This window comes from Ptychodera flava, chromosome 11 (assembly GCF_041260155.1).
Source record: "Ptychodera flava strain L36383 chromosome 11, AS_Pfla_20210202, whole genome shotgun sequence".
NCBI classification, from domain to species: Eukaryota; Metazoa; Hemichordata; class Enteropneusta; family Ptychoderidae; genus Ptychodera; species Ptychodera flava.
In genome coordinates this window covers 35,375,833-35,391,924 of record NC_091938.1, presented here as the reverse complement: position 1 = coordinate 35,391,924, position 16,092 = coordinate 35,375,833, and the positions used below count along the sequence as shown (strand labels likewise).

The window sequence follows — 16,092 nt, the reverse complement described above, 5'->3', positions numbered from 1 at the left end:
CCGATAATGTAGGAAAAAAAGAAAGATATGTTAGTTTTCTCTCCGAGGCAGAATAAGTGGGAAATTTAGCATTTCCGTTTCGGAGTCTCATCGGACTCGTGAAACAATTACTAGGGACTCAATTTTTTGTTGACAGTGCGAAACTAATGAAGACGTTTGCCGCCTTTCACTTAATCGTAAAAATGTACACTTCGCTGACGGTGTTTTCTACCTTGGAACAGACGATGTCGCCACAAGTTTTTCTATAATGCATATAGATGTGTTGTGAGTACTGAACTACTGTAAGCGCATTTGTAAAGCTTTCTCCCCAGAACCATTAAGATACAGCTATATAGCTCACTTGGATATCTCCTCGTACGTCAAGATAATTCCAGCTTAATGTACATCTTTTCCTTCTACTACATCCATGAAATAATTCATCAATGTGAAAAATGTTCATTAACAAACCCATTCTTTCAACCAACTTGTAAGTACGCCCTTCTCACTTCATCTGCCTGTTCTGCGTACCAAAGTCAGGTGTTTCAACGGTATTTGATTCGCTAGAACCAGCAAACAACCGTAAATCGTTGTTGTGTCAATTGACACAATTCATTAACGTTTGAAATCGTGGCCCAGGAATCTGGTTAATACTTAGCCTCCATGTAGAATATGCTGATTAGCGCACTTGTTTCCATTTGTGATCGATAATATACTAAGACTTTGGGTGAGGCGTCTATAATTGTGATGCCAAGTCATTATCGGGTGTGATTGGCTGAGAAGCAGGTTCAGTAGAATCGAAGCGATAAGTCACTGATTGGCAAAATATCGTATTATCCGCAGACATTTTCTCGTGACCACGAAAAACTTCTCTGTCCTGGTTTTAATAACACTCACAATTCCAAGAGTTATTTCTGAGTTTTGGTTCATATCCAAAATAAGCATGATTTTTACAAACGTTGAGAATGGTTAATCTAGTGGGAATTTTCTGTTACAGGCGGGGCACGTTTGCGAACTTGTTGATCAAATGTCATAAAAGTGATATCGCATTGTTTTATGGGAAGAGGTAGTTTTAGGAGCGAGCAGTATCCAGCTAGGCTATCTCATGGTTTGATAAAGACAAACCATGTCCGTAATTTATGTGTAAATGACAGGGTTTTATTCGCATCCTTTACGTTGACTGTTAACTCTTACATTGTGAAATGTGTAACAGCACATTGTATTTAGGTTAGTACAGTGGTAGGGATGTAGATTTCCTACAGGATTTGTTGACGTCACCCATCTCAACTGTACACTCTCAACACAACACTGGAAAGATGAGACCTGTCACGTCATTGCCACAAGCCAAGTCCACTATTCGAAAATCCAAAAATTGATTTTCCCCCATAGAGTTAACACAGGAGTGGATGCCATTTTGAATTTCAAATATCGCAAAATGGTGGGTAATTTGTTTCGCTAGTTCCAAACCTTGCACGGTGACCCCCGATTTTTATAGTTGATTTTGTAAGAGAATGGTTGAAAGTTTCATTTAGGAAAGTTGGAGCAAAGGTTTATGTCTTTCACTTTCGAGGCACATAGTACCTTAACGCTATCCTAATGCAGCATACAGATCAGATGCACATCGTCCGGACGCTTACTGTTTGTTGTGCACAATTATTATTAGTGATAGCAGAGTTTACTTAGAACAGATTGTACAGATCATATTCCGTGATTAAATACCAGCATTTGCTTGGAATAATATATATCCGAGGGAATGTTACAATACTGAAAGAGGTATGTGTTTTATCGACTTTATCTCTCAGCAAATTGACAAGCTGTGCACAGTGACAAAGGGAGAACAAGTCACGATATAAAACAGTGAATGTCAACAATCACTGATGACAGAACCAGATATTGAGGACTGGTTTTCGCTAATATGGACCACGCCACCACGATATTTTAAATTTAATCTACCTTCGAAGATAAGTAAAGTTTTAGGCGTTAGGCGTTTTAGGCGTTTTGTTGATGATAAAAGCGACAACAACATGAACACTGTACATACAGCGAGCAACGCGACAAGAAACACTTCACATCCAGAACATTTCTTTAATATCAGAAATGTCATTTGATTGCGATTACCCAGTAATGATCTGGTTAAAAGTCACGGCAGGTGGTCGACCGTAGATTGCAACAAAGCAGACAGGGAGAACGGTGGGTGCGTCGCCCTATCTCTCGGATGCTAGATAGGTGTTAATTGCATATGATTGCATCGTACATTTCCGTATATTTCCTTTATCTTTGGAAGTAATATGTCCACCAAACGTTGACGTGATGGTGTAAACCGATAGGCCTATGCTTATTTTCCGTGATATCAAACAGAAACCCTGCATGTGACAGTAAGCCAGGTATTAATGTGTACGGCTCTTGTCTAGGTAGTCATTCCGATAAACCATTTAAATTTGAAGTAAAACGACCTCCTTCCATTACATGTGTTTTCCAGAGTTCTCTTGGATCGATATCACAACTTTTTTGCTTTATTGATAGTGAAAAGGAGCTTTCATGCCTACTATACATGGTACAAATTAGTGCGCATGTGTAGATGACTGGATCGTTAACCTGGAAACGACCATATAATTGTTCACTGTTATTTAATTTACAGGATTAAAATATCTAATATTGCTTTTATATCCGGTGCTTAAAACGTAGGAGACTTACGTGTGGGCGAAAGTCTACTGAAATGCGTCGTTATAAGTTTATAGCATGTATATCAGTGGGTACATGTTACTATATATTTCATAGGGCTAGATTTGATTGCCATCGACGTCTTTCGTTTTAGTTGTAGCAATATTGATATCCCGGAACAAAGGCCGATGAAATTCAAAGCGTCTATTGTCGTCAATTAGAAATCGTGGAACCACCTCATCGCTAGAGGGCATCATTGCGCCCACGCCAGTCGTTACGCTATTCTTCAACTCTCTAATAAATGCTGCTTGATGTTGATGTATCACCCATTACCAGAGGAAACATTCGCCATATCCATGCAAACCAAAAGATTATTTCTTTATTTTCTTTACGTATCTTAAAGTTAGAATTGGTATTTAATGCTCAAACTTAATCATGGATAGCGTGCATTTTGTCACGAATTGCTCCTCCTTGCTGCACAAATCACCTCTTTTCACACACTTGTGATATTAAATTCTATGGAACTGTATCAAGAGAGTAGCAGGCGTCACTAGGCATGGAAGGAGAGATGCTCAGTGTAAAGCCAGTAAAGGTACTAGGCAGCAAAAATCTTAAGTTTGTTTAGTTACATCCCGCCGGGTTATAATTTCGACTTAAATTCCAAAACGCTCTGTACGTATTATATCATTTGTATGTGGTTTTTCGTAAAAGCAGACTGTTTCAGCCGTTAGTGTGTGAAAAACTTGTCATGTAGGTCCACCAAAATAAAATAGCAGGTTTTTGCGCAACGCAAAATGGCATTTCTTGGAACGCCTCTGGTTGGCGACCGCTAAGAACATAAAGTGAACAATACTAAAAACGATAGTTGGCACTGCTGTATACTACCAGTAAGTTTATAAAGAAGTTTATCGAGCAGAAGAAACAGCTATAGCTCTGTGAACCTTATACACGTTAAAAAGTCAAAATGCCATCGGACAGGTTTAATGGATGGCGGCAGGAGAGTCGACATCGGCTTGTCGTAACAAAGAATGCCGACAGTACCACACCTCGCCGCAATCGCGATGTGGTACCAAAGAAACAGAAAAGCAAATAGTGAAGATGCGATTTTGTAGATTTGGTTTCCATCTTAGGTAGATCTGAAACGATGATCTTCAAGATAAGTCTGGACCATATTCACACGCGCAGGTAGAATGTGTGTTGACCCTAGGCAGCCATTATGCAAATGTGTAATCCATGTAATGTTTGCGCGGTTCACCATGACAACACTGCACTCACACGGCCGCCTCGCTGTGGTATCCCCTCACAAGCGTCCTCGCGGTCCCACTCAACTCCTTGGAAGACATTGTACCTAAGATGCTTTCAGATGCTCCCACTCTTAACAGGTTATTTGGAAACATTAGACAGATCACCGTTCCGATAAAAGCAACTGTTCATGTCCCGACGACTTAATCTTAACCTTCGATATAGAGCCATCAAACGGAGCTGGCGACTTCCAATATTACCCTACACTTGCACTCACAGCTAAAAATATATATCAACACTACAGAAATCTATTAGTTGTTGGTATTTTACGAATATCTGTTGCTAGTATTCAACTTTAAACCCCTTTTCACTCAAATAGCGAAAATACTTGTAAGACACGCGATGAAATCGAAATCTGTCGAGCTAAAAAGACTGACTGAGTTAAACAATCCTTAAAGTTCATAATAGATTACGTAATGTATTTGTAGTGTAACATAATCAAAGATTACGCACGTAAATATTATATTAGTCATCAGTCTGATACAACCACCCTATGAGTGTAGTCAGCCTTGCTTCCTTAATACGAGACAACTTTCTATTGGGAATGTAAACTGGACTATCTTGGTAAAAGTAGCAATTTAATATATATATATATATATATATATATATATATATATATATATATATATATATATATATATATATATATATACACACACTTACGTACTTTCCATGTTTTGTTGGTGTACCATGAAATTGTAATGTAGCTCATCACGTCATATAAGTTCAACCATAGCTGCTCAGTATCCAATGTTCATATGGTTCAGTTGAATTGTACTGTATTTACCAATCATTCTTTGTTTAAACCGCATAGATATCAAAAGTGGACCTCATCCGCTAACGAAGAGAAAACGAAGGGAACATAATTCCGAATTGTATGCTAATAAACGAAATACAATTAACATACCAGAACTTTCAATTGCTGTGCATACAAGATTAGGAAAGAAACTGGGCCATAGCATCTAGAGGGAGGCGGTAAGCTTTTCAACGCATCCATGGCCCTGTGTTCGCCAGCATCTCTTGGTATCCTAGGTGTAACCTTGACAATATGTAGATCATGTGCACGGTAGAGACTCCAGAATGTTTGATTTGATACACTTCCCCAGAAAAGGTGCAACGTGTCCTCAGCATTGCCTCAAGGAGTCCCGTTATGCTTCACAACTATTCTTAAATTATTTGTCAATGCTAAAATAATGCATTTTTAGGGAAACTTTTCGATGTGCACTTGCTTGAACCTGCTCACAGAGCTCCACTAACCCCTTGAACTGCGCAAAAGCAACGTAGTATACGAGATTATATCCGTTAAGAACAAATTCATTATATCCACGATAGTTTCCTAAGTCAATTAGCAATGAACTCTTCCTGGTAATCATAGAAGATGCCTCCAAAAGATTAAAAACCGGGGCATCAGTGATTAAAAACCAGGACATCAGAGATGACGTCACTGTGAGACAAATACATTTCAATATATCCTTAAAGATCGTGGAGATCAGCAAATACGACGATCACGACTGCCGACGTCGTACCCTATCCCCCGTATATGCCTTTGTTGTTACATCCCACTGCAGGGCAAAATACACACAGTCCCTTCGTGTTAAGGCCTAGAGTTACAGATCAGCTCTGGTCCGAGTGTTGCTTGAAGGGAGTGGGAAATGGGTGGAAAACTCGCAGAGAGTGCGTAGGACTGTGAAAGAGATGAGGCGTTAAACCTTAACTCCTATGTGGTTTTGTGGACGTGATTTTTCCGCCGTGAAAAAGTTAAAAGTACAACTCTCCAATGTCGCAATATGGCTTCCTAGTGAAACATCATCAAATCATGTGTAGGGCAAGGTAAATTTCGAAATGCAAAAGAACAGTTGTATGTCTTCAGTGAAATTCTGTCGATATGATGACTGTTTAGACCATCAGAGGCACAGTCTCATGACAGTAGTACAGACGCTAGCGTAATTGCCGTGTAAATTTTGATAACTGTTGGTCTCAGAGCTGACCACAGCACGCAATGAGTTCACACGGGAAATGACTGCGCTAGCGTTATAGCGACGCTCTCCCGGCTTGTATTTGCGAATAGGGTTTTTGTACCTCTACAACAGGTCGGTCGCCTGTGGATCATAATTGAATACTGTAGTTCATAAAATAAACTGTGATATATGTTGTACCAAGAATGAAGTAAAACGTCAAGACAAACATGTTTTGGTAATTCGCGCATATATAGTTTTGGCATCATACCACAAAACTGGCACGATGCCAACACTATGGAGAAGTTCAAATGACAATATCGCATTGAAATGCTTTGTGACCAAACCCTAACAAGTCCTGTAAACAGCATTGGTCAGTTTTAAAAGGGCATTCTGGCTTCATCTGTACACGGTCCCTGCCATGGATGATCGCGTTCAAATCGTGCGCTTTGCATGAGGCAATCAGGTTGTTTCAAACAAAAAAAGTTGAAAGTGAGATAACTTTGCAGTTTCTGTTGTATCATTTTTACTAAGATTAAACACAAAACGTAAATATTGATGGCGTCATTTCTGGATGAAACAAAATATGCTAGATGTGTCTAAGTGAAAGTATTTAAAGTCCCATTACCTGTTACAGTATCTGATGACGTGTTCATCGTTCCATCAGTTATAACTGTTCATGTAATATTCACAGCTCCTTGGATGTCAAAGCTGATGCATATTTTATTAATTTGCTTCTGTTTGTAAAATACATTCAACAACAATCATCAGAACATAACAAAAACAGAATCCTTCGCCATTAAACAAGGCTTGGCAGGGCAGGGCAAGACCTGTCATGCGAGAATATGCATCCTGCCTTTCAAACATTGTCACTGGAACTTCATGAAATTTGTACATTATTGCGTTTGACAGTGTAACAAACAGCATATGAGCTTCATAAAGTCAAATAGTGAGACAAGCCTCGACGTTTTATTAGGTAGAGTGGAAAGCGATGACTTGCCGCTAGTACTTAGCGATGAAAGAAGCCTTTGTACTATCTTAAAGCTTTGGTACGGTAATTAAGAACAAGCAAACCACCATGGGTTTCCTCTCTATTCTCCGCGATGGCTTCTTTGGTATTATTGCATAGGAAACGACCCCCCCCCCCCCGTCAAAACGACATCTTCTCTTGATGTGAACAAAATGACGAGATGTTTTGGCGTCACAAACTATCAAAACGCACCAATTTCTCGGTGGTATGATTCCCAAAACGATCTTTTACCGGACTAAACTTTCATCATGATGGCGCCAACATTAACAAGACGAACAGAGTGGGGAGAACAAAAGACACAATATGAATCTAAATGTTGTTGAGGTTTTGTGATACTGAATTGCTCTTGGTAAGACCGAATGCAATTAAAACTCGCGAAGAAAGCTTCAATGGATATGCTCATCTTCCAAATAAACGTAATCTCGTTACTATTCCATTTGTTTACAATTTAATGTCATAAAACTTTAACATTGCCATCTTCACATTCATAACCACTTCTACCACCACCATCATTTTAAACAACAACAACAACAACAACATCAACAACAACAACAACAACAACAACAACAACATGATCAACATGATCAATCAACATGATCCTCATCATTGAAGTCGGAAACATCGCCGGCGTCATCGTTGCTACTGCCACCATTATGGTCATAATCGTCAGCAATTTTTGTGATTAAACCTATTCGGTATCATAATAATCCAATCCCTCTCCTCCCCCTCCTTCTCCTCCTCCTCCTCGGCATCATCATCATCATCATTATCATCACCATCATCGTCGTCGTCGTCATCGTCTTCGTTGCCTTCATCGTCATCATTAGTATCATCGTCACCACCACCATTACCATTATCATCATAATCATCGTCGTCGTCATCATCATCATCATCAACACCATCATTATCACCATCACCATCATCATCAGAGTTATAACGACTCTAGTTATCATATAAACAAACCATACCAAAGTAAATTAAATAAGCAAAAATAACACAAATTAATGGAGTTCTGTATATTCTTCTTTTATCTTGCAGAGATAGAATGCGTACCACTGTACTTATATTTTCAACAGTTTTGGTTGCCCTTCTTTTGAGTTATACGTCAGCACAGCCAGCCTGCTGCAAAGGAGCCGGATGTAAAATACCAAAGGGATGTCGCTGCCCCTTCCAGAGCCTCATCTGTGATAACCCAACCAAAAATATTCTCACGGCGGGAAAAAGAAATTACATACCAATTTCAAAAATACAGGAATTCACGACTTATGAAAAACCGCTCAGCGATAACAGGTAGGTTGTGCTGAACTTAGATTTACTGATGAGAATGTATCAAACTTGTGTTCGCCCAGATAAGTGAAACACGGTGAGGTCTATACCATATAGCACAAAAATCATTTACTATTGCACTTCTGGGGGATTGAATAAAAGTGAGGGGTCTAATTAAAACGAAGGATTGGATTCTACAAGATTTCGTGATGTCTTTGTTCTACCTGTGAAACACTCATAGACGACAAAACGCATTCACTACGGTACTGATCTTGACACCCGTGACTATGTTAATACCTTGCAAGTTTTGATGCCAAGTCCCTCACTGGAACACGTCTATGTGCATTACTGCAACTGTACGCAATTGTATACATCTGATTACGAAGCCATTTATAAAAATAGAATACTCTGATTTTCATGATTACAGGAATGTTCTCTCGAGTGAAGAAATCATCGAACTCATCAAGAACTCGCCCAGTATGATAAGGAAAATCGTCAAAGCGATTGATTTGAATGGTAAGATAAGCCGTTGAGCAATTGTCCTGACTTTCCGATAACTTTTGTCAAGCATCGTCATTAGATGCCCAACAAATCTCCAATGAGTCAAGTATACTTGGGTTGAAATCATTGCCACCTACTCTAAACCCTCTGATACCATCTGATGGTTGTTGTAGCATTTGTATACTGTATCTATAGCCGTGAACATGCCGCATCAAACACTGCTCTCGTTCATTGGGATTTAAAATGATGGAAAACCTTTCTGGTGACCTCTGTTCTTTGAAAGTGAGCCACAGCATTACTAATCTCAAAACGCTATTCTTCACAAATCCTCTTTAGCTGATTGAAATAAACAACAGTTTGACAGCGCTCAAGAAGACATAGCATTGTATTTGGCCATCTCCGACCCTATTGTTTCGTTTTCCATCTCCAAATTTGATTGGTTCCGGATGTAGAATGATGATTATGGCTTCTGTGAAATATTGCAACACTTTGCTAATGAATAAAATATTTAGTTTTTCTCAAAATCTGTTGCCGTTGAATTATATTTTATGCCGGAATAAATTATGAAACACTGCTTACTTCCATTACCATACCTGCATCGACTGTAAAGACCCCCAACCTCTCTCTCTCTCTCTCTCTCTCTCTCTCTCTCTCTCTCTCTCTCTCTCTCTCTCTCTCTCTCTCTCTCTCTCTCTCTTGTTGTGTATTCGCGCTCGAGAGTCGATTTTCGAAAACTCAAGGAGTTCCCTACCTACCTTCTTGGGGGAGTAGACTTGTAAAAACCAAAGTTCGATAAACTTTAGCACGTTTCAACTTTTCCAAGAAACTTTGATTCAAAGAAACCTACATATGACTCATAATCTCTGAACTTTGGAGTAAAATACATTGAAATTGCAGCTTTACGCAATGCCCAAAGTTATTGAGTTTCTTTCCCATCAAAATAACATGCCCTCGAGAGACTAACAGTTGACCGGCAGCATTGTTAAATTTTTTATGATAACACTGAGTTGGATAGGTAGTATTATGGTTTGCTGTCACTGATTTATTAAAAGCATGCTTTATTGGCACGCTGCATATAATGGTAAAGCGGTACACGGTATTTTAATTGGCTGTGTTCACGGTCACTGTAATACACGGTTTCCGCCTTTTAAGTGTAAAACCATAACTGTCAGTTACTGTACGACACGCTGTCCTGACAACTTAGCTATGGAGAAGTTTTAGGTTTTCAAGACGTGTTAACAATAGTTTGTCGATCACACATTTGTCAATGCCGCCGTTTTATGAATTTCGAGGGCCGACCTTGATATGAACGGAAAACATGAATTCAGAGGAATCACTTTAAATGGAAAGCTCATCCAAATTTTCAATGTTCTGTGTACAGAAGGAATCACTTTAAATGGAAATCTCATCTAAATTTTCAATGTTCTGTGCACACAATACAGAATAGTTCGACATGCTGTGCTTTTGATGTCTGAACATCAGCGACGTAAAGTTTTTCTTCGGGTCAAGCCAATAATTAAACATTGTGTGTAAAATTGATGGCGCTACTGTACGCTTTACCACATTGAACAATACAAATAATATACGTCTTTTTTCCGTCGTCATTCTGTGATTTGTTCACATCCTTAGGCTGTCTTTAATCGTCTCATTTCATGGAAAATTATTTAGGGCTATTTAATTTGTTGTTTGTTCGTTTGTTTTCTGATGATGCTGTAAGTTAATTCGAGAAGAGTGATCATTTCATAGTTACATACCACATTAAATTTCATCAGGCTCGAATCCTGATACGCATGCGCCATTTACTTCTTTCACATAAGGCCCGATAAATAAGTCCTATCCCAGCCATTGGTCACTTTTCAGGTAAAGTCAGATCACACTATGATAAGCCAGGTTGCGAGAGTTTTCATGATATACACACTTCAGGGATGTCCAAAAGATCCTCCTATTTCCGTCTATTTTCACTTTTTGATTTATACACTGAACAAGATTTGGAATAGTGTTCAATATCAATATGTTAATAATTTTTAACTTTTTTTCTCTATTTCAGATGATGACATGATCAGCAAAGCCGAACTTGAAAGTCTTGTCCTAGACTGAGCGACAACCACGCCCAAGAAATGAAAATCAAAAGAACACATGAACTTTGTTTTCATCAAAAATGAGCATGATTTGATTTGTGTGAACTATTTAATTTTTGTTCAGACAAGTAGCTTATGGTGAAAACAAAAAAATAAAATCCCCAAGAAATAAACAGAGAGGTAATCTATATAAATATAGATAAAATATATTTATTTATTAATTTATTTGAACTGGGAAAGGGTCGCTGAGTAAGAAGTCAGTCAGTGGGTTACTATTTACATTAGGTATTACTGTCTCCATGGTGATTCTGTATATATTTTAAGCGTATGTCATAGAACAGTGAGAGGCGTGTGTTACAATTCGACGAACGCTGTAAAATTGTACTCTGTGAATTCAGCCAGATTTTTACAGTCAATAATATTAAATTAATTGAAAATTCAGATGACGAAAGTAGGCAGCAAAACAGGCACTGTCTTACATACAAATATACCTATTGTATTAATACACGTAAGCTTTTCTGTGTTGATTTACAGATCACCGATACACTGTCAGTGAACTTGTAATTTTTTTAGCTCAGTTAGACTCGACGCCCACACCTCCCCAATCCCTCATGTATCCTGATCTAAGCTACACGCCATAGTTTGTGTTCTTTGTAAATGCGACAGCACGCGTAATATTAGGACCTCTGGGTCATGTTATGCTAAGAAAGAGAGCGTCACATTGTAGAAAAAATCTCAACTTTAATGTACGCAAACTCGTCGATTTTGTCAGTTCCCCATTTCAGACATTTTTCTATCTCTTTCGAATGACAACAAAATTGAACTCTGTGAAAAATGTGTATATGAAAAAAGGAGTTTGTTCTTCATACCCGGGTAATACGGCACGATGTCAGTCTCCAAGACCAGCTTTACTATAATGAATATTTAATTATGACTGAGAAGGATATCAAACACTGTTTTGTTCAATAAGTAAGAAATCCACCAAAAGCTTTAAATGTCATCGAACTGTTTTTCACCGGTACATCAAAGAATGGTCGAACACGTAACGCATGATATCAGCGCAAATACCTCCTGGGCCAACAATTAAAAAAGGGAAATGAGTAGGCGTGTCACAAAAAAAGAACAGATGAACACCAAAATTTTGAAATTATAAATAATTGTCGTTGTTTACTCAGTTGAGTTGAATTTCATAACGGTTTACATTCAAAGTGGTTCATAGGGAACGTGGTATTTTCTAAAAGTGAATACTTCACGTCAAGCGGCTGTTAATTAAACCTTCCGACCTGCCTTATTTGAAATAGAAACTTTGGCATTTTGCTGCTCAGTGAGAAAATTATTCCAAGAATTGCTGAAAGATCTATCAAATTTCTATCGAACAAACAAACAAACAAACATACGATATATTAAATGGACTAGGTTGCCTTCATAATCAATTATAAAAATGTGTCTATTACATATGAACAGTTATCGATATCTTTATCGGCGGTATTGGGCGTTTTCGAAACCCAAGTATGCAAACAACGTCAAGATCTACTGTGCCAATTAATTAATTGTGTGATTTCGACAAATCTAAGATATATTTTATATGAAATGTTTGGCTATCTAGGTCTATATTATCAACCATATAACGGATGTATCCTTGAAAAAACATCTTAAAAATCTCTGATCTCGTTGTCCACATCATGGGCGATCAGCATTATCATTGCCTATGTATATCAATGCCGAAACAAATATTGAATTCCCAAACCACATATGTTTGTAAGTTGAGCTACAAAGTGTGAAAACACACAAGTTTCAGCTGAAAGTATCAATTAAAATTGATAGATATGTAAATGACGAGCAACATCACTATTATTATTATCGCGTTGACATTATAGAAAACAGTGATTCGATGCACATTTGCCTCGGTTTGGACGTCAAGTTACTTCATGTTAATCCAATTTCCTGCTCATTCAAATGACATGCCATTGAAATAGCTTCGCATGATATTGCATGTACGCATGCGCTTGGCCTCAAGTTTATCGACCATTTTTAGTGATGATGGGCGACAATAGGTGACAATGTCTTAAAATTCGATGTGCCGGATAAATGTCTTTCATTAGCGAGTTTATTCCATGGAACTTTGAGCTTATCCAAAAAATTACATTACACTGACCCAGTTTCATATAAGCACTAAACCTAAATCGTTAACTGTGAAAATTGTGTTATTTTTTATAGTGAATGTACAAAGATTTTTCTCCAATAGGAATGTCAATTTGACCTGGTACATAAAAGGTTAGCAGACGGTTAGATGAAATCTGCACAACGGACTGTTGGGAATACCTGTTTCCACTAAATGCACTCAAAGCTATATCGAGTGAACACGTATTCCTGGCCAAGATGAACGTTATGCGCATGCGTTGCCACTGACAGGCAAATAACGCTTAATTACTTTGATGCAGCTGAGTGTGACGCTGATTTTGAAAGTTTAACGACGACAATGCCAAAACTCAAGGTACTAATTTGTGGGAAATGCAGTCAATAGTTGAAAGAGTAATGTTATCCGTTTTACACCTAAGACAACTGATGATAAATATAGAATGCCCAAAATCCCCATATTTTGTGTTGCAATTGAAATATTTGAGAAAAAGTTCTCACGAAAAAAATTAACTTTAAGAAACGATTTGTATAGGTTTGACATAAATATTCTTAGAACTTTAGATTATAAGCAATTATTTGTCATTATCATTTCAATAAAACACTTTTACTATTTCTGCATTGCCTCAACAGTAAAGGCATATATTATGTATTCTTGACCATGTCTCAATACATTACAAAAACGAATTTTTCTCCAGTTCTGAAAAAAATGTTTGTTTTGTTCATTTGGCTAAAATCACAAGTGATAATGTCATAAATAAGAGCTGTCAAATACAAGCCTTCAGCAAAGTTTAAAAGAAAGGATTAGCAAGTACTTCGAATAATTGATAAAAGAACAACTAGAGTAATTACATGAGTAAAAATTCGTATAATTATGCACGTCGATCACCAACATGTTTGATTTGTTTTAATTTACAAACAATTAGCAACTCTTTATTGTTAATATCCCTAAGTAACGATGCCTTGATTAATGTATGTAACTTTATTTGTACTGTACTCTAGATTTCTCTTGAATTAAAGTTTTTATTGTAGATTCTTAATTGCACTGTAACTTTCCGCTCTTTTCTTTGTTCACCTTAAGCTTGTACAAGTCGTCTACAAAACTACCTTCCAAGCCAGTCGATGTAGCACCAACATTTAGACTAATAGAATCTCACACCCCCAAGGACCTGGGATCAGATTTCTCCGACACTCTTTGGGGATATTTTGTCTTACATTAGACAGAATATCCCCGACTCGTGTGAGAAATCTGATCCCAGGTCCTTGGTGTGTGAGATTATTTTTCTCATATGCGTCAAACTCACACTGGAAACGTTATTGTTTAACTACATCAGCGACTATCCTAACGCGAACTCCGTGATGAGTTCCACTGCCGATACTTCAACTTTTGCTACGGACGAGATGTTCAACAGAAAAAAATAGTTATATGTTCCGAGTGGCCTATGTCGGCCAGTTATTTAGAAAATTCGGCCGTTTTTGTGATTCTGTCACCCACGACGTAAAACTTTATCCAAAATCGAATCTTGCCAACACTGTCGTCTGCCACCGTACCTTGACCAGCTTACTTTGTAGTTCCGGTCCGTGAGTTACTCACCCTGCCATTGGATACTATTTTGCGCGTGGAACGAAAGACTATTCATCATCCAATTAGAGATCGTGTAATATATACTGCAGATTGTGGGACGATTTCTGAGAGTGTGGGATCGATTATTCCCACACCGTCGACCCCACACTCCCAGTGGCCAGGAATGTGAGAATAAAAAGTTTCTCTATGCTTCAGAATGTCAGAAATATGTCGTCAACGTTGCCAAGAAATCACAAAAATCGCAAACGTCGTGTTAAGTGAACGGGAGTATTTTTAACTGTTTCAAGACAAAACCCAGATCTGACTGGCATGTACACGGCTGTTGGCATTACACATGTTGGTATTGGAGGATGACAGTGAACGTTTCAAATTCCTTGTTGAATATTCTAAGCTTATAAAAGAGTCGTGGATAATTAAACACGTGCATCAAAAGGAAACTCGAAAGTGAGACTTAAACTTTTGCTCAAACTTTCCTTAAGAAATATTTCAACCATTCTCTTTCAAAATCAAGGATAAAAATCGGGGGTCACCGTGCGAAGTTTGGAACTAGAGAAACAAATGTCCCAACCAAAGATTTACCGATATTTGAAATTCAAAATGGCCGTCATCCCTGTGTTAACTCTATGGAGAAAAATAAAATTTTCGAATTTCGAAACGTTAAGCCGATAAAAAGTTTTCTAACACCAAGAGCTTTAAAATGAACCCCCACAAGTTGTATATCAGAGAGAATTTTAAAATTTTGTGAGTCTGAATGTCTGTCCCCAAGGCGCGTTCTACCTCAAATTTAGTGGAGGATGTTTCAAAAATTGGCTCTTGCTATCGTGCGCGCATGCACTGACATGCCTCTTATACCACGGTAACTGCGTATACGCGTTGTACTCAATCACCGTCGATATTTTGTTTTGAATGTTCATTATTCAAAAGACCATCAATAATTTTGTTTCTTTGTTTGGGGGGTGGGGCTGCAATCATCAAACTTTCTTTTAGGGAAGGGATGTTTAAAGTGAAACACAATAAGTTTCATGTGCCATACGAGTGTTTTAATAATCTATAGTCCCAAAGTCAAGTCTTCATGCTGGGTACAACTTGGATGGGCTCATATCATCATTCGGAAAGAAGAATTTTATATATAGGACTGTGTCTGTGACATTCAAATACAAATACTTGCGCCGTTTGAGAACAAAAAACGCCTTAAGTGCTCACCGCTAAAGTCATCACCAAAACAGATCCCTCCCTGTAAAATGAGCACGGCGGATGGCTTTCATATGAATATCAAATATTTGATAGACTCTAATTTCTTATATTCAATTTTCGGTAAGCAAAAATTATATGATGTATAATTATATCATGCTTGAATTTCGGACGTCGCCCTTGCATGGTGTGTTTTTCGAGGTGTGTGACATGCTAACTATGTTGGAAATTGTCAACACTCAAAATAAAGGATGGTAGACCCACATATTTGGCAAGCAATATATTTTCAGGTACCTACATTTCGCTTAAACATAAATTTTCATAACAGACATTATAAGTACGTCGCTCAGAGCTCAGTACATTACCTGTAAACAAAAGTGACTGTAGTCACTAATTCTTTGCCCTTGGTAT

At 38.0% G+C, this 16,092-nt stretch overlaps 1 protein-coding gene across 1 annotated transcript in view; it reads left to right on the top strand.

The window, feature by feature from the left end:
* LOC139144158 (uncharacterized) overlaps window positions 1-13,950 on the top strand; it is a 134,358-nt gene extending 120,408 nt beyond the window's left edge. Inside the window, exons 2-4 of the mRNA XM_070714812.1 lie at window positions 7,963-8,214; window positions 8,618-8,706; window positions 10,739-13,950. Coding sequence (XP_070570913.1) covers window positions 7,963-8,214; window positions 8,618-8,706; window positions 10,739-10,788 — 391 coding nt within the window. The 3' untranslated portion in view covers window positions 10,789-13,950. The remainder of the gene's footprint in view (window positions 1-7,962; window positions 8,215-8,617; window positions 8,707-10,738) is intronic.
* Window positions 13,951-16,092: the final 2,142 nt, after the last annotated feature.